We start from the raw sequence: 26,171 nt of genomic DNA on the forward strand, positions 1-26,171 counted from the left end.
CCGTTGATATTTAAAGAGCCAACCCTGATCTTTTGCATAGGAGTGTGTCTGGCAGAGAAAAGGGAAACGGTTGAGAAAACCAGTAAAAGGAGAGAAAACACGATCTGAAACGCTTTCATTCAAGTACCTAATCATGTCAAGCTCTTCTCGTTCCCTTCCCAACGTTGGCCTTCAGGTTCACTTTCCTCAGAGCTGTCACGTGTTTCTTTAGCCGGAATGTCTTCTTTTCGTCCAACTCTGCCCCTGCCGACTTCCTCAATATGGCCACAGTTTTAATACATTTTCCGGAATCTGAAATATTCTGTGATTTTGACTGATTTGAGCTGGGCCCCGCTGCGCCCCCCCGCAGTACTCCCTCCAGTACTGCCACCAAAAGCCCTTTCAGCTTGATCCGGGCCGGGTGGTGCGGGCGGCATAGGGACAATCTGCCCACTCGTGACCTTCCATCGCGGCCGGATCGGGTGCCCGCACGCCGGGCCCTGCGCCCACATCAGCCAGCTGTCTGCGTGTACATGCCGAGACGCCATCTGCCAAATAAACCCCACCCAAAACAACACAACACAAACTCACAAAGTAATGAACTGAACTACAAAGTAAAACATAAATAAACAACGAACAACAAAGAAAGGATGAAAGTAGATTCACTTCTTCAAAGTGAGTCGCTCCTACCAAACGCACCCACTCCCAGCATGCACAGCGAGAGAGCGTGTGTGTGTGGTGTAGTGAAGTAGTCATAACACCTTCATGTAAATGAAAAAAAAAAACAACTTTACACAAATGTTCACTTGTTCATTCCATTTATTTTTAAACACTTCATAAAACAGTGTTAATGTTGACAATAATCCAGCTCCAACACCAACAAGTGTTTTTAAATGCTAGAAGCACAGACTTACATTAAGCAGATTCTGAGAAATGTCAGACAGAAAAAACATTCCCAAAATGAGATGATTCCATGGGCTCGGCCACACACACAGACTGACAGAGTGAAGTCATTACAGAACGTGTGGATCGTTCTCAATCAAAACCATTTGAACCCAAACAACGACTTTGCATTTAATGCATTTGTCGCCACTGGAAACCTCGGTGCAGAATTTGGCTGGATCCATTTCCTTACATGCAGCCACAGGCGGTGGCGTCGGACCACCGTGGTGCATTTTACTTTTCAGTTTAGGGTGAGATGGTACTTCATTAGAACCGTCCGGTGTCAAATGTCCAGACACTTTAAGGTAGAAATAACTGATTGTATTTGGGACAATATGGCGGACAGCCACGGTAGGATGGGTCAGGAACGCAAACCCGTTTCAGCTCGAGGCGGGAGAAACAATTGTGGCACTAAAACCACCAGCTGTGTTTTGTGGCAGCGACCACGTCTAATGAAACAAAACCGCTCAGTTTAACTGGACCGGCGGGAAAACCTTGGGAATCAAGTCCAACGTCCCCTGGTTCCGTCTGCGGTGTGATGCGCGGCAGGTCGTCCCTGCCGTCAAGACGGGTCAACAACCAAACCGCAAAAGCGAGCAGCCGGACTCACGTTCCGGTCGGGCTCTTTGTCCAGGTTCGGAAAACTTGTGTCATTGAGGGCGTGTTTACCGTCACCTCCGGGCGGGTCCTCTGTCTGTCAGCCAGTCAACGGCAGGTGAGCAGGGCGCGGCCCCGGCCCTGACCCCTGCTCAGTGTGGGACGTTAACGGCCGGTTCCAACGGCGGGTGACGGGAAAACAACTATTTCATGTGGTACCGAGTAGACAGACAGGGAACATCCTCCAGTTGGGTTTTAAACACAGATCCACAACTTCCACGTCCATCTGCCACACATCACAACACAGTCAGGCAACATCGGCCAAGCTCCGCCCGCATGACCTCCGCCTCTCTGCCGAGTGACCAGAGCGGCCGTTACCACTCGGCAGCTGGTGTGTGTGTGTGTGTGTGTGTGTGTGTGATTAGACATCATCATAGTGAAGCAGACATTTTGTATTGAAACAGAATCAAGCATCCATCTCCGTTCACACAAACAAAATGGAGGAAGCGGCTGCTTGGCGAGGGTCAAGGCGCCGCGCGGCCGCTGATGGAATGTGAGTTTGGGATTCTCTGCGGTGGCTCCTGCTCGGGCGACTTCTTTTTGTTTTTCACTGTTTTCACAACAAGTTTTGGTTTTTAGTAGAAATCCTTAGAAAAAAAACGAAAACAAAACAACCGGGACGACCAGAGGAGATCCCTCCGCTTCGAGGCCATAGAACCAGTTCCAGCGTCGGAATCCAACGTCGCTCTGGACACTTCAGACCGTTCCCAAAAAGCAGAAACAAATAAAAAGTAGAAATCCTGAGAGTTGGTGTGAGACAGGTGGAGACGTGACGGAGCCGCACAAACATCCCACAACGCCAAAAAACTAACTATTGTGCATTGTTTTCAATAATAGAGACACACTTCAGCGGCTTGAACTCCAAAGTTAAGGAAGCCAGGGAAACCTCACTGCCCCGCCTTGCCCCGCCCCTTTCATTGGTCCTTTTGTCAATCCGGGAATAATATTTAAACAATTATTTTAAAGATTTACAAAATTAATGACAGAAATTAAGTATTTAAAAGTGTTTTTTGCTCCAACGTGTGGGTTGGGGGCCAGGCCTCCATCAGCTCCTTATTCTGTAGGTTGAGATTCCTCCACCTTAAAAAACAAACACTGAACCTGCCGCCGGCGTCAGACGTCGAAATTTACAGAAGCTGCTTCTACGATTTAGTAAAAACAATCAGCATGGAGCACACAAGGTGTACCATGCTCTAATCATTAAAAACCATGAGATACTTCTTCTGCAACAAAGCAAAGCAGGGCCACAAGTCACACCTCCACCTCCACCTCCACCTCCACCTCCGTGTTTACACGACGGAGGCGTTTCCTGAATTTACAGAGCAACATAAAGATGAAAATAAACAGCTGCGTTGGCTCCCACGGCGGCCGCACGGTGCGATCCAGGGACTCGACGGCTGCCACGGTGGAGTTCATCAGCTCCGGCTGCTGTACAGCGTCTGGAGGAGGAAAGAACCACAGGACGTCAAAAATGACTCATAATGATGATGATAACAACAACAACAACAACATAGGATTTATAACTAATAAATATCGCTGCAAGAGCAGCAATGTCCAGGTGTGTGGCGCTAGATGGAACTACCGGCATCATGGAGCAAACACCTTTGCAGCCATGGCGGCCATGTTGTTAGGCCTTTCACAACTCTTTAGATGACTTCCAACAACTATTATATACACATATGAATAAATAAATATATAACATAAAATATAGTATACATACATAATCATAATATTGGTTGAAATTGGAAAAACAGCTGAGGAGAAGACATTTTTCAGAACATCTAAAGGGCGGGACATCCTGTGAGGTGGAGGTCAATGTGCGGCTTTGGCCTGAAGATGCCTCTCGACACAAAACATTTTGATTTAGATGATGGATCAATGTCAGTTGATAAGAATGTGAAGAGTCGCTGTGAAGTCAATTCACTGATTGTTTCCACAGTAAACACATTAAACATCTTTAAAGACTGAACCATGTAGCACTGAATGTGCCACGCCCGAGGTGACACGTCAGCATTGTGAAAGCAGCACCTCGAGAGGCTCCTCACTTTCATTTTTCCCCACCTTAGATCTACTGGTCGGGCGCAGAGCGTGAACTGGAACTGGAAGGTAGATTTAGTGAAAATATTTCATTACCAATCCTGGTATGAATCAGTCACATATACACTGATCTGCCGTCCTAACGTAGATTACTTTTCCACCACGACAAATTAAACCTCACTCATGTAAATAAAATATAATCATTACAACAGGAAAACAAACGCAAGGCCCAGGACTTTAGATTTTAATTGTGCGTTATTGACGGTGGACTTTAGGAAAACAACGAGGACGCACGCGCTGTTGGTGATTAATGGGACTTCTGTCGACAGGGTGAGCAGCTTCAAGTACCTGGGAGTCCACATCACAGAGGACTTAACATGGACTGTTCACACAGACACTCTGGTGAGAAAGGCGAGGCAGCGTCTCTACCACCTCAGGCAGCTGAGGAAACTCAGGGTCTCGGTGAGGATCCTCAAGTCCTTCTACTGTGGAGCAGTGGAGAGCATCCTGACAGGCAACATCACTGCCTGCTTTGGGAACTGTACTGCCCAGGACAGGCGGGCCCTGCAGAGGGTGGTGCCTTCAGCTGAACGATGATGATGATGATGAGGATCATGAAGGATCCTCACCACCCCAACAACGGACTCTTCCAGCTGCTGTGGTGGAGCAGGAGCCTCCACAGTCACACAGCGAGAACAGAGACTGAGACGGAGTTTCTACATCAAGACATAAGAACTGTCAACGCTGACCTCACCAGGGGTCCTAACAAAAAGTACTGAGTCACTCACACTGCCTTACTGTACTGTATGTAGCATACTGTACTGGGTTACTGCATACTGTACTGTACTGTTTGTTACTGTATTTCTGTGTAGTACTGTTGTGTACATCTCAACACACACTACCTCACTTTATTCACATGCCACTTTACTGCACATATCTGTATATACATAATAGTATATTCCTTTTATTTCAATTTTGTATCCTCACTCAGAATTACCTTTTTGAGTCCTATTAATTTATTTTATTGATATTATTCTATTCACTAACTTCATCACGTTTTAGGAACCAGATAGTTCAGTTAGTTGCTAGGTAGGAATTAGGTTAGATATTATGTTTGGTTTCGTAACTATTGTGCATAATCTCTGGGTGCGTTGTAAAGACATTTCACTGCATGTATGTATAAACGTAGGTATGTGTATGAAAGTATGTATATTTATTAAAGTATGTATATGTATGTGACAAATAAACCTCTTGAATCTTGAATCGAATTCAGTCAGGCACCTGGACAGGCAGCTCAGGGAGGGTCCTAGTGCCCGTCGAGCTCTGCATGAATCTCCGCAAATGTGAAACATAAATGATTGAATGAAAGTTAATCTCACGAGGTGATAAAACTACGTTCATAAACAAACTGCAGAAACAAAACAAACATGAACTTTGACCTTTGAGAGGTTGATACGTTGCTGCTCGGCGTCATGTGGCTTCTGGTTTGGCCAAGGGGTCGGGCCCTTGAACTTTTCCCACCATTTTCGTGGTCCCGGATCGAAGGCGGCTTCAAGTCGGGGCCCCTCCCCCCCATAAAGACCCACTTCGATCAGAGTGGTCTTTTGGGGAGGTTTGTTCTATGTAACCTGGTTTCGTTTACTCCACCCAGCAGCCACGCCCTCTAAGGCCACGCCCCCCAGCGTCTGAGAACAGAGGGCACTGCCTTTTTTTTTTTTCCCCTTCACGTTTTGAACGTCATTTTATTTACTTTTGAATCACTGAAATCTGGCTGAGGGAGAGTTCACATTTCTCGTGGTGGTTAGTGATGTCATCAGCAAACATTGAACACATGACACATCAGGCCACGCCTCCTCTGACCTCTGCACTCTGCCGCTGCATCTTGTGGCGCGAGCAGGCCGCCGCCTCCTCCCCTGCGCCGCCACGTTCCGACTCGCGCTCCCGCTTCCCCGTCACGCTGCCCCCGGTGTGCAGGAGGAGCGCTGCGGGCCACAAGGTCATGACGTAGTTATTGTCACGTTAGAAAGGGAGGTGATGTGTCATGTTTAACAGGTACAGTGTTTATGACGTCTGAGGCGCTCCGCCCTCCTCGTCCTGCTGCTTCCTACCTGGGTGCTGCGGTACAGCAAACTCATGGTAGAGTCTGTTGCTGGTCATGGCCTGGTTGGAGTCTGGCACTGAGTGGTAACCTGGAACACACAGCCCATAAACACAAGTAATAACATTTATATTAGTACTACTACTACTACTACTACTGCTAGTAAAAGTAGTAATAATGAGGCTGTACCGTGAGGCTGTTGTTTTGGCGCTGGTGGTGCTGGGTGTTGGTGGCCCACGGCGCTTGGACCCGGCTGCTCCTTGCTGTTGCAGTTGGGCATGACGCTGCCGCTGCCGTTGCCCTTGGCGACGGAGCTCCCCGACACCCCGGGCACTGGAGGAGGGATGAGGGTGGTGGTTATTATACAGACTCTTTCACATGACGAAGCCTCCCGGTGAGGTTCCTCAGTTTCCCAAATCCCTTCACAACCACCAGGTTAAGGTGTAATAAGGGTGTGGTTGTTGGGGTTAAATCAACTGGTTTAAAAAAACACGTAGGTTCTAGGCGGTGTTAGATAGATTTAGGATCAGGGTTTCATGGGGACTTGCAGTGTGCGCTGGCTCCAGTGCTGGTGTTGGTGGTGTTGGTGGTGTTGGTGGTGCCGTGCTGCTCCCCAGGGGAGTAAGCCGCCATCATCCCTCCGTTCCCGTTCCCATTGGTGGACGGCACCGACGCCAGGAGGCCTGACACACAAAACAAACACCGTCACCACGCTGTCGACGTTGTCATTGGAAGCAGCCTGGGTTTGACTCCACTTGGCAGGTACAGACTACACCCGTCTACATGAGGTTCTGACGGAGCCACACCACCGCCCAAACCTTTCAGGGCGTCGACGAGGCCTCACGCCCCTGGAAACCAAACCTCCAGAGGAGAGGACGACGTGGCCGTCACCTCAAGTCGTCTACATGGTTTTTTTTTAACCAAATGCATCTTTAAGATTGAAGAACGTCAACAAAAACAATCATGTGATGATGACAAAAACAAAACAACCTTTTTTTTTTTAATGTGTCTTGTTATAGCGAGGGAGCCACCGGGGAGGTGATGTCATCGCTGCTTTAGTGGGAGAGATGCATTGTGGGTTTTCTTGTGTTTGATGAGATGTATGAACATGATTCAAGACGTAGAAACTCTCTGCTCTTACTGAGGCCCCGGTAGCGGCTGAGCTGCTGGTAGATCTGCTTCATCCTCTCGATGTTGAGCCGGCTGGCCTCGGCGTGGTGCACCATGGGCTTGGGGTAGTGCACGCCGATCACGCACTTGGCGGCCGCCTGGACGGACTCCGGGGCGTTCCACGGGTCATAGATGTTCTTGGCGGGGAAACCTCGGAGGATGGGCAAGTAGCGCCTGGAAGCACAGGGAGCGCAGGTTAATGCCGGGAGGACGGAGGGAGAGGCGGGCGGCGTCAAAACAGCTTCCCCTCCCCGAGAACACAGAGCTGGGTTAAAACAGATCAAACGCTTTACAGCTGAGGAACGGAGAAGCTGTGCTGCGGTGGAGCAGGAAACAAAACAAAAGACAACCCTCCTGAGCTCATGGCAGTCGTGCAACATCCTGTTCCAAGCATGAAGCCACAACAGCTGATTTGTGGAAGAACTTAATTAATAATCAATAAAAAAACCACAGATAACCCAAACACCGTATTGAGTTTCCTAGTCTTCGTCGTTGGAGCGCTGAGTGGCTCCGTTCCTCAGCAGGTTGTCGTCATCAGTGATGTCACGGCGTTTGAGGTGAGGGGCGTGGCGGCGTGCGAGGTGCCCACCTGATGAAGTCCCCGTTGGGGTCGGTGCGGCGGCCGAAGCCGACGGGACAGTAGCAGTGGAAGAACTGCTGGAAGAAGGAGCTGCAGGACAACCACATCCAGCTGCCGGCGTTGACCGACCAGTCAGCGTCCAGCAGCAGCTCCTCAAACACCTGCGCGCGCGCACACACACACACACACACACACACACACACACACACACACACACACACACACACACACACACACACACACACACACACACACACACACACACACTTTATTAGTATTTTTTTTTAATTTTTTTTTTACTTTATTATTTCAGTTCAGAATATGAACGATGTCTGTTTCTTTTCTTTCATGTTTCAAAGGTTAAATTCCTCTAAATTCATCATCTTAAAGTTATAAAATCGACGTTTTGTTCATGGACGCAAGACAAAAAAAGTGACCAGATTTTAATAATTTTTGAGTGACAATGATCGCATATAATTATATGATCCATATTCAATATTCGGACTCGGACCAAATAAGGAAAATTATTTTTACTTTATTTTTTTAAGAAACAAAAAAAAGGTTGTCAACAGGGCAACTGCACCTTTGACAATGACCCACGTCTGCTTGTCAAGGGCAACTGGGCAACTGTTACTGTCAGGCCCTGTGTTGAGTCTCTCCTCCCTCCCTCTGTCCTTCAGCGAGCGGCTCTCTCCTCCCCCTCCTCCCCCCCCCCCGCCCCCCTACCCCCCAATCCTCCCCCCTCCTCTTCCTCCCTCTCTCCCTCCCCTCCTCCTCTACCCCCCCATCCTCCCCCCTCCTCTACCCCCCCATCCTCCCCCCTCCTCCTCTACCTCCCTCCCTCCCTCCCTCCCCTCCTCCTCTCCCCCCCCCATCCTCCCCCCTCCTCCTCTACCTACCTCCCTCCCCTCCTCCTCTACCCCCCCCATTACATTTCACTGCATATATGTATGGAAGTATGTATATGTATGTGACAAATAAAAATCTTGAATCTTGAATCTTGAATCTTGAATCCTCCCCCCTCCTCCTCTACCTACCTCCCTCCCTCCCTCCCCCCCTCCTCTACCCCCCCCCCCCCATCCACCTCCCTCCCTCCCTCCCTCCCTCCCTCCCCCCCTCCTCAACCCCCCCCTCCTCACCTTCATGCCCTCCTCCCAGCTGATCCACAGGTCTCCGCGGGTGAGGAAGCAGGCGACGGCGTGGCGGGCCAGGTGGTGGATCCAGCCCTCCTGCCTCAGCTGGGTCATGATGGCGTCGATCCAGGGGAAGCCGGTCTTGGCCTCCGCCCACTTGGCCAGCGCCTCGGGGTTGCGGTCCCAGGGGATCCGCACGCAGATGGGGTTGGCCTCCATCTTGTCGAAGCGCGGGTTGTTGGTGGCGGCGGTGTAGAAGAACTCCCTCCACAGGAGCTGGCCGTAGAGGGAGAGGGGAGGGGAGCTGTTCTTCTTCACCTGGAGGATGGAGAGAGTGTTACCATGACGATGAACACAGATAGAGATAGACTGATTGATAGAGGCTGACAGATCTGAGAGATTTCTCATTCATAATAAAAAATTACATTTTGTATTAAACTTTTAATTGTTTTTTATACGTACTATATCCATTTGACAGTAATTATTAAAATTTATATAATTAATTATAATGCATTTGACATATATTTATATATATATATATTGATTTATATACATATAAATAAATATATTATAACAGATTTTAGATATAAAGATTGTTTACATAGATGTATATAATACAGGGTGTGCATGTTTAAATTTCTATGTTATGCTTCATTCACTTGTGTGAGGCCTGAGAACAGCATAACATCCAGACTGGGAGTGATGCATTGTGGGTAGCGGACGCACCTTGCGGTACAGGTCGGTGAGTTTGAAGTAGAAGAGGCGGCAGGAGAGGCAGCCGAAACGCAGGTACGGGCTCAGGCCTGTAGGGGACGCTAGCAGCGAGTTGGCGTTCATCCTGGGACGCTCGAAGTTAGCGACCCACGCCTGGGGACAGAGAGGAAACTTGAATTATTCCCCAAATTTGACCCAAATTCTCAGACTCTGTTCTCTGTTCCTTTGTAGGAAAAAAAGGAAGAGTAATGAAGAAACTAAAATATTTTAAGGATAAAGACATAGAGTAAAATATAATAGAATAAAATCAAAAGGAAAAGGGTGGTGTTGACAGCGGATGGAGCACCCACCTTCCTCTCCAGGTGGCGCTCTATCCTGGTCAGAGCCTCCGTCTCCCCTCCAGGCCACACGGCCGTGGGCAGACCCTCCACGTCGAAACCTGGCAACACACAGAAACACTCCTTTAGCTGTTTTTAACAATATGAACATGACAACAAGTTTGAACAAGGCTTCAAAAATCCACCAAAGCACTCGTTACATGGAACTGAATCATGTTGTTTTTTGGTAACTACAAAAAGAAAAGATCAAAACCAGCAAATAAATCAATTTAATTCAATGTTTCAAACACGGACGAGTACAGCCATGTTGTAAGAAACTCAGATTTGTTGGACATTTTTTGGAACGGGAATTCATTTGGAGTTCAGATAACAGTGTCTAGCATCGGTAAAGCCTCCAGGGGTCTCACCAGCTGGTCGACTGCTTCAACACGAGGTGTGGACGACTAATATTTGTCATCGTCAGCAGATTTACAACAATGATTGTATGTGCAAAGTACTTTGTTGAAATATGTATTTACATTATATATGTTCTCCTCATTAATTTCATTGACAACATCCTGGTGTAACCAGCATCCAGGCCAAGACTTCCTCTTCTGTGCGCCCGTCGCGACAGACGACGTCTGAGAGCGGATTGTTTCACAAGTAATAAGTCAATTCAAAGATGAAAACAAAATCTAAATGGTGGTCATAACGACAGGTTCAGAGATCACCTAGAAAACACAACGACTCTAACGAAAAACCTGGCAACCGGTTAAAAGTCGTCGGTCGGTCGTGGTGAAACCTCTACTCCACCCTCGACCATGGAAATACGGATGAAGCTGAACAAGACATGTTGCAGGAGCCTCCACCAGGAGGCGCCACATCTCAGTGGCTTCACTAAGTCTTTCAGAATCTGTCATCTACTTTTGACAATGACATCATCATACAGAGGGTTTCATCCCTGGTCCACGCAGCAGGAGGCGCTCATGCACCTACGACGCTGTTAAAATGCAACAAGAAGAAGAAGATAAAGAAGCTCCCACAGCAGCAACGTTATTCTGAGAACCACTTATTCCATATGATAAATAATAACACGCGCCTCCATCTTAACTCTGTGGACAGATGTGTACTTATCTTATCTTTATTTCTATTTTCATCTCCATATCACTTCTCATCCTGGATGTAACTGATGAACTGAACCCTGCAATTTTGATATTGCAACACAAGGGTCAATTTCCACGATTGTTATTATTTTTTAGGACAGGACACTCAAACAGTAAAGCTCTGCTCTGAGCCCAGTGGCGGATGGTTCCCGCCTCGGGGCGTTAGCACGGTGCTACGGGTCGACAGAGTCAACAGGCGACAACATGGGTTCAGTGCCGCTGTCTGTCTGACATCTGGGCGGAGGACGCTAGGCCTGTTGGCATTTCACCCAAAAATAACACATTCTATATGGCGCAGACAGACAGACAGCGATGTAGGTAGACAGACAGAAACACCTGAGGGTAGAAGTTTTAGGATATCATACTTTCTGCTCATATTTTAGGTCCAACATTGGGCTCTGTGCCTATGTGTCCATGTCCTCACCCAGCTCCTCCAGGGACGGCACCCCGTACTTGTCCCCGTGGTCGTCAGACACGGGCGTGACGCAGCGCCCCATCAGGCCGTCGGACAGAGCGTCCACCGGCAGCTCTGGAGGCTCCAGGCGGCTGATGAGCGTCTGGAAACGCTTGTAGGTCATAGGAGGCTGGCCGCCGTTCAGCTCGATGATCCTGCGGTAGCACGTCACGTGTGTGTGTCAGTCGTTCCATCAGACCCAAACCTATTTGCGCAAGCGCCGAAAAGGTGCGTTTTGCATAATAGGTCGGAGGTGCCCTTCAAACGAAACTGCCAATCTGGAAGTCAGTGGGATAATGCGCACCACTCTGCAGAGGTGTACAACTTCAACACCCTAATTAAAATGTTACATAACGTACGTGCAAGAGGTTTACAAATGTGATACAGTTTGTAAAAGAAAAAAAAAAGGCAGAGTCCAAGTCAAAGTGCCTTATTATTTCTTACATGATGACTTCTCAGTGTTTTGTTGTCACTACGGCAACATGGTGACATTAACTCAAGACTCAATATTATATTTTATTTATATTTTATTATTGTTTGATAAAAGCCGGTTTACAGCCCTAGTGACGTACATCTGGTGTGTACATATCTGCTTTCATGACGTGCGTGTGTCTCACCTGTCCAGGTCGTAGAGTGTGTGTGAGATCTTGACCATCACCTCCACACCGGCCTCCATCGCCAGCTTCTTAATGGCGGCGTCGCGCTCCTTCCCGAACGGCTCCGAGTCGTACTCGAAGGTCAGGCGAGAGATCTTCCACTCCTGAGAGGGGGGTGGGGGTGGGGGAGACTCCTTTTAAAGACTTAAAAGTAAATCAAAGTATCTCCCATATTTCACCCAAATTCCCTGATTTCCTTCCAAGTCAAGTCAAAGTTTATTTACATAGCACCTTTAAATCAACAGCAGTTGACCTAAGTGCTGAACAGGCCTGAAATACCAAGTACACAAATAATGTCACAAAAAAAAAAAAAAAAAAAGACAAAATAAAACAGTGAAAGAATAGTAAAAGAAGTGCAGCACACCAGGAGAGATGGCTGTTCAGTCGTGTTTTAAAAGCATGTCGGGTCAGTGCAGATCTTATGTTACTCCACAGTTTGGAGGCAGCCACGGCAGAGCTCCTCCGCTCTGAGTGTACCATGCAGGAGTTGTGCTCCGTAATAGGCCTGGGCCTAGGTGCTATAAGCACCACCTAAGAGCTCTAAAAATACTAAAAATACTAAAATGTGCGTAATCGACACGAGGTGTACTTTCTATTATATTTCTATTGTTTCTACTTTGTCTTGTATTTCTATCCTGTTTCCTCTTTCTGTTGCATTTCTACTTTCTACCCTATTTCTATTGTGTTTCTACTTCTATTATGTTTGTATTATGTTTTTACCTTCTGTTTCATTGTGTTTCTACTTTTGTCTTCATTACCTTGAAGAGGCGGGGGAACACGTTGGCCGGCTGGCCCCGGATGACAAACAGGCGAGAGTTGAGTTTGCGAAGGTTTGCGTCCAGATCCTCCAAACACTGGAGGAGGAACCTGGGAGGAGGAGGAGCCAGAGAGGAGCTTCAGTCCCACATCCAATCATATTACAAAGAAAATATTAGGAAAAAAGTCACCGGAATAATCTACATAAAATGAAAAGTTTCATTACGGATTTCTGGCCGAGATATTAAACAATAACATGTGATGAGGATCTATCTTTATTATTTTAAAGATCTATATTTATCATTAGTATTGTTAATTAACTGCATAGAATGATGTAATAATAGGAAAAATAAAACTGACAGATGAATGTATTTTGAAAAGAATAATTCCTTATTTGTAATACAAAATTCACATTATCATGAGGACATATTCATGAAATACACTAATATTTAATTATTTTAGTTTCACACACATTTCTTGGTCTGAATTTCATTATTAAACGGTTCTGCTCTCCTCTCTCTCTCTCCCTCTCCCCTCTCTCTTTCTCTCTCCCTCTCTCTCCCTCTCTCTCCCTCTCTCTCCCTCTCTCCCTCTCTCCCTCTCTCTCTCTCTCTCTCTCTCGAAATTAAGATTTCATACATTTAAATCAGACTATTTCATGACTTTTAAGGCCTAAAAAGGCATTTGTATAACTGATAACTGATTTTTAAGCCCTTTAAAAGAATTCTAAAGGACACCCTGTTGAACGTAGTGTTGTAGTGTATCTTAGGGGACCTATTATGAAAAACTCACTTTCAGTGGTTGTGCACATACATTTGGGTCTCTGACCCAACTAACACACAAACTGTGAAATAAGACCTTTATGGGCAACTTTTGTGTCCCGAAACACCCCGTTCAGATTTTTGATCCCTTCATACGTCACAGGCCTAACAGTAGAATTAGAACCACCCCCAAACAGAGTAACTCAGCCAACAAATCCTTTCAAGAAAGAGGAATTAATATCAACTGTCCGTGAAGAAACTGCATACGATGCGGTTGATAGACTCTCCGCTGTGCGTTTCTCCAAACAAACCAATAAAAACAGTGTGTTTTTATTGTACATGTATTTATTTTGTTTTCCGACGTTGGCATGAAACAAAATGTTCCTGTGTCCGAGAGTCACAGTGCGGTGTATCTGTCTCCCACAAGTTTGTTCCGAAAGTGGGAACAAACTTTTAAATAAGGCCTTGCAGATCTAATATGAGTGAAGATTCGGCAACTGGATTGATCATTTCTCGCCTCATATTTGTTCAGAAACAGGTTTTGGTGGAACGATGAAGTGGAATCAGTGAATGTTTACGTACTTCATACAACAGAACCTGCAATAAAGCTCGAATCCCATTGGCTCACAGAACGCGGGGCCTCAGGAGGGAGGCTCCTCCCACAAAGAACAGCCCGTTTTGGAACACGATGGTTAAGGGGCATGTTAGAATGGCTAGAATGCATCATCTGAGTAATATTTTCAGCAAAAAACATGTTTTGGGGACCTCAAGAGACCTATATTAATGTGTAAAAAGGACCATAATAGGTCCCCTTTAATTTGAATGAACAGGTTTTTTCCGGTCAGATAAATTCATATGAAGGGTACATGGTCACCGGATCGCTTATTAAAACTAATTCCTGATCGAAAGGTTACTCATTTTAGCAAAGTGTGGACATATCTCTTATTTTTCAGGTACAGTTTTAGACCGTCGTACCTCAAAGCTCAATTTTAGAAATCCTGCGCAGATCAGAGATGAGTCACATCTAACACACCCACGCTGTAAAAGGCATGACCCAGAAACTTTGCACTCCCCCTCTGCCAAATGTTTATATATGTTCCTATGGCAACTGCTACAGAACACAGTGCTGTTGACTTTGGTAAGATCAGACATCTGTGTAAATATTAAGAATTATAAATATAAATGACGGTGTAGCTGCCTGCAACATTTTAATACTGTTACAGATAAAATATGACATTAGAATGAATATGTTTTTTTTTAATCAACAGAAATACAACTGTTTAAATACTTATTTACAGTTAATTAAAACAGTAATGTGAGTAAGCAGTTACTTCCGTCCCTGCTCTTCTTCCTTCCTCCCTATCATGGATCCAGCAGGTGTGTGTGTGTGTGTTTTTTCGCACATGAGACCACATGTGTACGGTTACACATTCATATGCACGTAGGCCCTCCTGTTTTTCTGTGTACAAATGTGTGTGTGTGGGTGGAAGCCTGCATGAGTACACACTGCTTTTTGAGTGTGCAAGGCCATGTGAGGGAGATAAGAGAGAGAGAGAGAGAGAGAGAGAGATGGAGATAAAGGGAGAGGGATGAGGTAGAGAGAGGGAGAGAGGGCTGCACAAATTGGGAGTTAGTTTTCCTCAAGAAACATTAATCTGTCTTCTTTTTAAACAACTAAAATAATTAGTTAGTGATTCATTGAGACTATTAAAAGTGTAAAAGAATAATGAAAGTATTTTAAATATGTAATAAATCTTTTAAAATAAGATAAAGGTAACACAAGTTACCCTAAAACAATCAATAATTAAAATGCAAACTGATATTATATATACTCTAAATATGCTGTAGGTACACACAAAATCAATAGATAGGGGATTGTTCAGATAGTTAAACTCCTCTGTCATGTGCTGTTTCTGTTATTCTATTCCACAGCATGTACGTAGATAATGCTAATGAAGTCCAAGATGAGCGAGGGAGAGAGCGAGAGAGAGGTAGAGAGGGGTAGAGAGAAGTAGAGAGAGGTAGAGAGGGGTATAGAGGGAGGTAGAGAGGTAGAGAGAGGGGTAGAGAGGGAGGTAGAGAGATGTAGAGACTGGTAGAGAGGTAGAGAGAGGTAGAGAGAGGTAGAGAGGGAGGTAGAGAGGGAGGTAGAGAGCGGTAGAGAGGTAGAGAGGGAGGTAGAGAGGGAGGTAGAGAGGGAGGTAGAGAGGTAGAGAGGTAGAGAGAGGGGTAGAGAGGGAGGTAGAGAGATGTAGAGACTGGTAGAGAGGTAGAGAGAGGTAGAGAGAGGTAGAGAGGGAGGTAGAGAGGGAGGTAGAGAGGTAGAGAGCTGTAGAGAGGGAGGTAGAGAGGGAGGTAGAGAGGGAGGTAGAGAGGTAGAGAGGTAGAGAGGTAGAGAGCGGTAGAGAGGGGTAGAGAGGTAGAGATGTAGAGAGCGGTAGAGAGAGGGGTGGAGAGGTATAGAGAGAGAGAGGGGTGGAGAGGGAGAGGTAGAGAGGTAGAGAGAGGTAGAGAGAGTTAGAGTTGTAGAGAGAGAGGTAGAGAGAGGGTTAGAGAGAGAGAGAGCTTATATAAGTGACCTAGTTTATGTCTGTGAGAGCTCCACACTTGGCCCAGTAACCTCATTCTGCCACACACACATGAAGAGTTCTCATCTCGACCAGCGATGAAAAGCACTTTTCTCTGATCTTCATCGTGACCAAGGTCACTCGCTCATTTCTCCAGACTGGGTCGAAAGGACGAAAGAACGAGCCGTGCGACAAAGCAGGGTGATTTCCCGCTGATGGAGATTTCTCGGGTCAGAGGAAAAAAAATGAATGAAAATAAAAACTTTGCTGTCGTCATTGAGGGAGTTTGTTTTGAAGCTTCAACCTGTGGAACCAATCAGAGCCGTACACTCAAGTGTCTGAACCCAGGCGTGGATTCAGGCCTGGTTCCAGCAGTGTCTACACCTTCAGCCAAACAACCACACACGAGTGCTGCAACCAAGCCAAATGAGCTCCATAACTTTATATCTCAGGTTGGTGTAAGACAGCGTGACATATTTGGAAAAAATGTTTATGATAAGGGTTTGTAACAAAGCAACAACCTTTCCATCCATCACCCATCCTGCCCAATGATTATTAGAATACACTTGTACAAAGTCAATTCAGTGATTTGTTCAGTGAACACACACACACGCACGCCCGCACGCTGAAAACATGTGAAAAGACTGAACGATGTAGTACTGAATTGCAGAGTTATTATATTAATATTGAAAAAAAAAACAACCCGGTGGGACTGTCGGAAACTCAGTTAGTCAGTGGTGAAATAAGCCAAGCTAAGCTAATAGCCCGAGTTTGGGATAAAATGCTATTTTAGGAATAAACACCTAGAGTGAAAGGCGTGTTCAGGGACATCGTGAGCTCATGCCAAGCCGATTCCGTGAATGCCCTCGGTCCATTTTGAAACCTAATTTATACCTAATATATACGTGCCTTGCTTTGAATCACTGAAATTTGGCCGGGTGGTTAATAACACATTGTTCTGCGGTGTGACACACTCAAAACAATTTAATTTTCCCTTTACAGGTATTTTAACACCTTAAAAACAGCTATCTTGGTACCAGCTTCCAACCAGCTATAACTGGCACCATATCAACAGCTAATCCAATAAAGTAAAGCTGGAAAGTAGCGGCACGCTGAAAATATCCATTGGAGGATTCCATCCAGGGCAACACAAGTCCATCAAACTTCTTAATCCTTTGACCCTAATAAGCAGTGTGCGGGCCGTGCGGTCGGGTGTGGCTCAGCCCAGACCCGCTAACTCCCTGCTCCCCAGTTAGGAACACTCTTAACAGGATACCGACTGGAACCACATGGACGCTGCCAAGCACTTGGCAGGTGATGTTGGGACATCTGTTGGACCTTAAAGATGCCTATTATGCTCCTTCTCACACAAGTTAATACAGATCTCTGAGCTCCCCAAAATTTTTTCAAGGTTTTTTTGCTTAAAATACCACTCAGATAATGCATTCTAGCCATTCCAACATACCTCTAAATCCATTCTGTTCCTGACACTCTGTTTCAGTAGGTGGAGCCACCCTCCTGTGAGCCACGTGGTTTAGGCACTGTGAGCCAGTGGCGTTTTGAGCATCGCTACCAGGTTTCGTTCAGTTCACATCGACACTTTCCCTGATTTCACCTCATCATTCCACCAAAACCGGTTTCTAAACCAGTTTGGGGCAAGAAATAATCACTCCAGTTGCTGAATCTTCATCATATTTCATCTCCAAGGCCTCGTTTAAAAGTTTGCTCCCCCTTTCGTCACTGTTCTTTAAACTTGTGAGAGACACTGACACCGCAGAAGGACTCTTGGATGCCGGATCTTTTGTTTCATGTAAACGTTGGAAAACAAAATAAAATAAATACATCTGCAATAAAAACACACCGTTTTTATTGGTTTTGTTTGGATAAAAGCACAGCAGATGGGATGGAGAAGATGACCATGTAAGGAAATCCCTGACCAGCTGAGGTCAGCTCCTGCAGAGTAGAAAAAACCTTTGGAGACGGAGTGTTCAGAGCGTTTTGTTCACAGCCACCACTTGGTCATTAGCTTTAATTTTTTATTATTTGATACATTGACCATGTCGAATATGAACATCCCATAATGTAACATTACATATATATATATATGACAGGAAATAAGGAAAAGCATAACAGCTCCCCTTTAAGCTGCTCCGTGTTTAATTGTCTACAATCCATTCAAATGTCATCTTTCAACTTATTCAACAGCATCCATCAGGAATTTCACCTCAGGGATTATGACAGGTTCATCTAAAGAGGTACATGTCAGATTGAGTACTCAGTACTGAGTACTCACTGGGTACCAGCTGAGAGTTTCAACTTTCATCAATAAAGGTCTAAAAAAAAATAGTTCTTTGGACCTTGTTCGTTTCCAAGTACCAAGTACCAATACTGTTATCGGTATTTGTAAATGAGTTCCATTCCGGACTATCTGATAAAAGAGGCACTAAGGCTGGGCCATATTGACAAAAATCACAACATCTTTTGACCAATACCTTAATACCGACAATTTGACACTATTCCACTCATTTATGAGTGGTGGTATTTAATTTAAGAGAAAAACTGCCGCAGAACTTCCAAACAAAGTATACATCTATTTCAGTTTTCACATTAATTAGAAGAATTAATGAAAAAAAAACAAAAAAAACAGAAATAAACTCTATTGGAGTGTTGATTTTTTTTAAAACTCAACCAGTCCCTCACCAGCTGCTCCGGTTGACCACTGACCCCAAAACCCAGCATGAGTTGGTTACGGTGAGGGGTATATTTGATGTGGCGGTCAGTGGGGGGGGGATCAGTGTGCCTTCAGATCCCAGGAACACAAACAGCCTCCTCCCGTGAAACCAGGCCAGCGAGCATCCAGAGCCGAGCTGCTTCTGCTTGTATCTGTGTTGTTTACAGCCACGTGCACGTGACCTGACGGACTTGCCCCGTACGGCAGAGAAACCAAAATATCTAAGTATCACACGCTGGCGCTGTTGCCACCGCAGCCCTGACCGGGATTAATCAGGTTACAAAATGGATGGATGGATGGATGTGTTGGATACTTTGGTGGTGGGATGAGACGGTATCTGGACGGTTATTCTCCAACATGTCATTTCAAGATTTATACATCTCACAAAACTAGTTTGATTAAATGAACACTTTTGAAGTCTGACCTTCGGCTTTCTTTGTTGTCACGCGTGTGTATTTTGTTTATATAAGGTCTAGGGTGAAGCAGGGCTCTGCGGGTGGAGTGGTTTGGAGTTCTATGTTCACAGCAACAGCTAGAGGTTGGAGTTATGGAAGTGGAGCTGAGGACAAGTGGATTTGGTTTTCATGATGTATGTTTTTACAAATACCACACACACACACACACACACACACACACACACACACACACACACACACACACACACACACACACACACACACACACACACACACACACACACACACACACACACACACACACACACACACACGTGTGCATTACAATGACACGAAAATAAAGATAGAAGGTTACAAAATGCACAGAGAAAACATTTCAATGAGCAGCTATAAATCAGGGGAATTACATATGGGAATCGTCCGCAAACACGGATCCCTGGGACCCGATCGCAAGGAGCAACACAGAGAGCCGTGCCCCGTTCCTCCAAATATAACACCTACAGTGCGGTTTTAGTTGTTTTATTTGGAGGAACTGCACTAAAACGTATTCATGTTCCTAGCTTTTCTTTAATATAATGTCTTTTATGTCTTGTGTTAAAGCTGGTTGCAAACGCGAACGCGCCTTGCATTGCTTTACAGAGAAAGTGTTTTAAAAGATGTATATGGCATTCTTCAAGGTTCTTTGATTCAATACCAGGAATGAGAAGTGGTAACGACCTTCCAATTAAAAAGGGTGAAGTGATACTTATCTGAAGATTCAATATTAATTCATATTTTTTAATAAAAGCGTTTAAAAAGTGACTGTGGAATGCAGTTTCTGTGCAAGTTTCATTTCAAACAATTCACCTCGGACAACTTCCCACCAAACCCCATCAGCCCCCATCCATGCGCTCGCTTACCTCCACCTGTTGACCCCCAGGTTGGACGACCCGGCGAACCAGGGGTCCAGAAAGTAGACGCAGCGGACGGTGCCGCCGCCACGCACCGCCTCCCGCAGCGAGGGGTTGTCGTGGAGACGGAGGCCCTTCCGGAACCAGTGGATGGAATTTGGCGCCATCTTGTTCTTGGATTTTGGAGAGAGAAAGGTTTAAGGCGAGGTGCACTTCAAAGTCGAAATATCAATTTAAGGTAGCGCTGCAAGATTACTCTATTGATTGTTTTATCAAATAGTGGAAATAATAATATCATCCAACACATTTTATATGACATTCCCAAACACCTTTTTAAGGTTTTCCCAAATATAAAGGTTATTTGTTTTCTGTTAATACCCTTTTGTTGTCCATAATATTATTCATAAAATTTCTGATGATACATGTTTGGATTTTCATTTTTTTTTCCGGTGGATTAGGAATCCTCTGCATCCTGTCTGGGAGAGGTGTGCAATCACAGAGGAATCAAAGGAATCGGCAGGTGTGTTTAACCCAAATCTGCAGGTCTTTTAGGGCGGGAGGAAACCCACGTGAACATGGGGAGAACATGCAGACTCCATTTAGGGAGGCTCTGGGCATGTTCAAACTCAACTGTCATGCTGTAAGGCAACAGCGATATGCACTAATCCAAAAAAAAAAAATAATAATAATAATAATAAAATAATAATATAATAATAATAATAATAATAATAATAATAATAATAATAAAATAAATAAATAATAATAATACAATAATAAAATACTAATAATAATAATAATAATAAAGAAATATACATACACACACCCACCCAGACACTTAATTCATCCCCGGAGGGAAATCTCGGTGTTGAAGCAGCTCACATTGAGATAGGCAATGATGATGAAGTAGAATAAAATAGAAAAAATAAATGGCAATACACAATAAACCTCTACGTTAACTAGATGATGGAAAAAGAGTGAAAATAAACAATAAACCGAACAATTAACAACAAATTTGTTGACAGACACAACATATAAAACTAAAAAGCAAAAGTGCTCCTTTGCCCCTTCAGCGGCCAACTGGCTAACTAAATACCCAGTTATCTGGATGACTGACAGCCCTTATAGTCTGCTTATGGCTGAATGACCGGCTGGCAGAATGACTGGCTGAATGACCGGCTGACTGAAAGACCCGCTGAATGAATGACCGGCTGGCTGGGGCATGAATGGGCACCTCGCTAAGCCCGTTAGCGCTTGGCAGACGCTCCCGAGCTGATTCCTCCTTAAGAGCCCCAGCTGGCAGAAGCACTGAGCTAACGGTGGAACAGATTGAAATTCAGGTTTGTTTCTACTGTGACCAATCACAGGCAGACCAGAGATATTTGGACAACTTTTGACGCTTGTCCTCATAAATTATTGTGAGATTCTTATTCTATATAAATTAACATTGATTGAACATTCATTGAACAGGGGGTGAATTCTACAGACATCAGTCTATTACCTGGTAAAAAAAAAAATCTGTTTTGCATTTATACCTTAAATCAAAAAATAAAAAATAAAATCACCTTTCATGACACAAAGACCAAGTGGCCAAGTCCATATTTCAATTATCTGGTTTAAGCCAATACTTTTTTGGAAATCGGTATGGCTGTGCAATAAAACATGATCTGTCTCCTTTTTGGATTGTAACTTAGTAGCAAATTTAGCCTCTATATACACCGAGATTCTATCAAAACCTTGTCGCGCCCACTGGTCTAGTGACAATCAGTAACGGACACTAAGCATGATGGGATGGCAGAGGAACCATACAGAAATTAAGCCTCTGGAGCTCTGTGAGGTTCCCACAGTTTTATGTGAATTTCATTTTCTCTTAAAGCAGGTGAATAAATCAACACAAGGTCAGAACACAAGGAAAATCATAATGACAGTAACAACAACCAAAAGGTCATGGTTGTCCAATTATATAAAAAAACAAGTAAATATCTACTACATGGTGAATATCTAGTACATGGTGCTCTTCACATCACACAGCTGAATAGAGATAAACAGGATAGAAATCTGTGTAATTTGATCATTAAAATGATTCCATGATAACTTTTGAGGGAAATCAGGCTCCGCACAGAATGACAAACCATAGTCAAACTGGTGGATTCATTTCATTGACTTCATTTCTAAATGAAGGGATGAATATAAATGGAGATGTTGTGTGTATAAACAACTTTGTCAGGTTCAACCTTGCTCCTCAGGAGAGTACATCCCTGGATGCTCAGTGTCATTCATGTACACTAGGTTTTGCTTTATATAAGATTTGTTATTTATGTATCTCAATTCCTCCACTGGACGCAACAAAGGACCAGTTAATCTGCCTGTTTTTACATTTATTGAATGAACTGTGAATAAGAAATTCTGGGTTAGGGTTAGGGTTAGGGTTAGCTAATTCCTTTCCTTGGTATATCAATCATGAATTTGTAACATGAGCAAAAAGATATAAACAGAAACAACTTATCCAGTATGTCACAAAGAAATTGCGGTAGATATCTATCTATCTATATATCTATCCATCTATCTATCTATATATAAATAAAATCAAGTATACAAAATACGTACAGAGACAAAAAGTTAATAAATAAAAAAGAAATAAACAGAAATTAACCAACAATATAATGTCTAATGATCCAAAAATGTAAAAATGTACCAAAAAACAATAGTAATATATCATTATACTATATGTATACGCTTAAATACTGTGATTCTTTGCACTCATCACACATGTACATTGGTTTGTTTGTGTATTTATTGTTTATTATATGTTTACTATTTGTCTTTTCGTATTCTGTTTCTTTGTTTTGTCTCTTATCTCAAGTTTTCTGCCTTACTTCCTGCTGCTGTAACACACCCAATTTTCCCTCAGGGGATTCATAAAGTATTATCTGTCTGTCCATCCATCCATCTGGAAATTGGAGGCATAGTTCCTTGTTTGAGGGACATTCCAGTGGAAATTAGGTCAGTGTGTGTTTTCTAATGGAGACACTGCTTTATGTAAGCCTCCACACTGCGTGTGGAAGAGTTTGATCAGTCTCATTTCATCGAAATAAGAAGGATCCTTTGTCAAGGTTTGGGAAACTTTGTGCAGAGTTGATAGCCAGTTTATCGCCACCTCGGGCATGTCCTGTGTCTGATCAACAGGTCGATAAGTCAATGCCAGATGATTAGGGCGCTACCCCAGTCCTCACCCCGAGTAGCACGTTCTGCAAGAGAGGAGGCTGCAGTTTCAGGACCGCAATTCTAGGATCCAAGTTTTTCGTGACAGTGTCTAGGATACATGGACAAGTTGGACGACACCCTGACCATCTCTAACCTTATGACTAACCCTAACCATCTCTAACCTTGTGACTAACCCTAACCATCTCTAACCTTATAACTAACCCTAACCATCTCTAACCTTATAACTAACCCTAACCATCTCTAACCTTATAACTAACCCTAACCATCTCTAACCTTATAACTAACCCTAACCATCTCCAACTTTATAACTAACCCTAACCATCTCCAACCTTATAACTAACCCTAACCATCTCCAACTTTATAACTAACCCTAACCATCTCTAACCTTATAACTAACCCTAACCATCTCCAACCTTATAACTAACCCTAACCATCTCTAACCTTATAACTAACTCTAACCATCTCCAACCTTATACGTAAACTTTACCATCTCTAGCCTTATACCTAAAACTTTAATTAAGACCGTATTCGGGTGGAATAAACCGTTAAAACTATGACTCGCTCGGTGGGGAGGACGTTTGAGTGGGACGTTAACGGTCGGTTCCAACGGCGGGTGACGGGAAAACAACTATTTCATGTGGAACCGAGTAGACAGACAAGGAACATCCTCCAGTTGGGTTTTAAACACAGATCCACAACTTCCACACATCTCAACACAGTCGGGCAACATCGGTCGCGGCGGAATCGAGGCGGTGTCAAAGTGATCGCCCTCCGCTGGGTGGGCTATAATCTCTCAAACACAACCAACATGAATGAAACCAAGTCAATGAAACCAAGTCAATGAAACCAAGTCATTTTCGAGGCAGTGACAACCTGTCAGTCACAAGGCAGGAGCTGCCATCACTAATTTCAAGTGCAAAACTGCATTTTATGAGTTGTACTGGCCATTGAAATGTACTTGAACCGGTAAAAATGACTGGGTGTGCTCTAACCTGTCAGACATAACCGTCAAGAGTGAAATCAAGTCGTTTTATGGAAGAAACAAGCTTTCAGTCACAAGGTAGATGCTGAAATCACTGTTTGCCAATACGTTTTTGGCTGACGACCACTTTTTGGCAGGACACCACGACCCTTCCTCCCACCCCTGCCGCCAGCGACACCGCCGAGCCCCGCGGTGCACGGCCCAGGTCCGGCCCGCATGACGTCCGCCTCTCCGCCGGTTGACCGGAGCGGCCCGTGTCCACTGTGCAGCTGGGCGACCTCACCAAACAAGGAGCTTTTCCCGTATTGTGAGCAGCACTTCGCCGTGTTGTCACCCTCTCTTTGGGTGAACTGGTCCAGAACCACCCGGACCGGACGCCGTGGAACGGGGTCACTGTTCACCGCTTATGTAACGGTGGCGCTGTTCCCCAGTTTTTAAGCCGCTTTCACCTGCCAAAAACACCCCCCAAGCCGCCCGGCTCACCTTGCGCTAGCTCGACGAGGTGCCGTTCAGGTGAGGCCTGGGAACAGGAGCATGTTGCGCGGTGGTTCCGTGGCTCCTCGGCGGTTCCGTCTGGAGCTGCCTCGGTTCTGCCGTTTCATAAGAGTAAAGCGCACTGCGCATGCTCCGAGGCGACCCCCGGCGCCGAGCTCCGGTTGGCTGGCGCCAAGTCACGTGTGCGGGGCCGAGTCACGTTTAGGCGGCGTGGGAACCCGGAAGTCCATTCATGCACTGTTGACAGCAGCGGAGGACGAAAGATGACGATGTTTGTTTTTGTTTTGTTTTGTTTTGTTTTACTTTGTGTTGTGTTGTGTTTATTTGATTTGATTTGATCTTACTTTGTTTTGTATTGTGTTGTGTTGTTTTATTTTATTTTTTTTAATTTTTTTTTTAATTTTGTTTTGTTTTGTTTTATTTTACTTTGTTTTGTATTGTGTTGTGTTGTTTTATTTTATTTTTTTTAATTTTTTTTAATTTTTTTTTTTATTCTGTTTTGTTTTATTTTACTTTGTTTTGTTTTGTGTTGTGTTGTTTCATTTGATTTGATTTGATTTGATTTGGTGTTGTTTTGTGTTGTTCACAGCCTGCTGACAGGATCAAACCTCATTCACTTCACTTCATTCAGTGACTTCAGTGACAACTGGTGTTTGTTTTGTTTTTATTCCAGTGAGAATTCTATTATTATGAATTATTAACATGTAATATTAAACTGTTGGTTTCCATCCCCTCCGTCTCTCTCTCCCCCTCCTCCTCTCTCTCTCTGAGTGGTTGGAGGTGTGAGCGTTTGGTGGAGTGAGTGATTTCTCTCTAGCTTTTCAATCAAATTGTACGTTTATAGTTATTTGTTGGTGACGGTGTTTTGTTTCTAATGGTTGTAGTGTGTGCACACAGCGGGTGGTGGGGGTGGTGGTGCAGGTCCGCAGCCATGTCGGACCTCACCAGGCTAAGGAGGAAGCACGGCATGAAGGTGCCCGTGTCTTCCTGCAGCCTGGCAGGGGGGCCGGCTGGCGGCTCGATAGCGTGGAAAGAGTGAACACGGCGGTGGCGAGCGGCGTCAGGGTGTGCGGAATGTTTGTTCCCGTCCTGCCGCTCTCCACACCAGCGAAGAGAGTCAATTTGGCGAATGTTCCGCCTTTTATCAAGGACGAGACCCTAACTAGGGAACTTTGGAGGCACAGGAAGGTGGTGTCGCCGGGTAAGAAAGTCCCGTCAGGGTGTAAGTCGCCGCTGCCGAAGCATGTGGTGTCGCACAGGAGACACGTCCTGATGATCCTGAACAACAGGGCTGCGGACTTGAGCGAATTTGACTACGTGGTGTTTGTCAACTCTGACAACACCAAGTGCTTTGGGTGCGGTGGGGAGGGACACCAGGTCAGGGCATGTCCAGGGAAGAAGGCAGACGGCGAGACAGGTGAGGGGCAGAAGGATGGACAGGCGAAGGAGGG

General features: G+C 44.9%; 1 protein-coding gene across 1 annotated transcript; it reads right to left on the reverse strand.

Annotated features, from left to right (window-relative positions):
* Positions 1-812: 812 nt before the first annotated feature.
* Positions 813-24,812, reverse strand: LOC307241824 (cryptochrome-1-like). The gene is made up of 15 exons (XM_080016064.1): positions 24,709-24,812; positions 20,031-20,194; positions 12,659-12,767; positions 11,862-12,004; positions 11,215-11,399; positions 9,661-9,749; positions 9,323-9,463; positions 8,603-8,914; positions 7,473-7,624; positions 6,855-7,057; positions 6,262-6,396; positions 5,903-6,046; positions 5,724-5,804; positions 5,476-5,597; positions 813-3,017 (listed from the first exon to the last, which is right to left on the reverse strand). The coding sequence occupies exons 2-15, from the start codon at positions 20,186-20,188 to the stop codon at positions 2,994-2,996; spliced, it is 1,998 nt and encodes a 665-aa protein (XP_079872190.1). The 5' UTR covers positions 20,189-20,194; positions 24,709-24,812; the 3' UTR covers positions 813-2,993.
* Positions 24,813-26,171: the final 1,359 nt, after the last annotated feature.

The sequence above is a fragment of the Zeus faber genome (assembly GCF_960531495.2).
Source record: "Zeus faber genome assembly, chromosome: 15".
NCBI lineage: Eukaryota > Metazoa > Chordata > Actinopteri > Zeiformes > Zeidae > Zeus > Zeus faber.

What these genes read in the sequence shown, in the direction of transcription:
- LOC307241824 (XM_080016064.1), bottom strand. Translation starts at nt 20,188, where the DNA reads ATGGCGCCAAATTCCATCCACTGGTTCCGGAAGGGCCTCCGTCTCCAC. An exon ending in CTGGGGGTCAACAGGTGGAG is followed by an intron (nt 12,768 to 20,030) that starts GTAAGCGAGCGC and finishes TCCTCCTCCCAG; the next exon opens with GTTCCTCCTCCAGTGTTTGG. An exon ending in GCCAAAACAACAGCCTCACG is followed by an intron (nt 5,805 to 5,902) that starts GTACAGCCTCAT and finishes TGTGTGTTCCAG; the next exon opens with GTTACCACTCAGTGCCAGAC.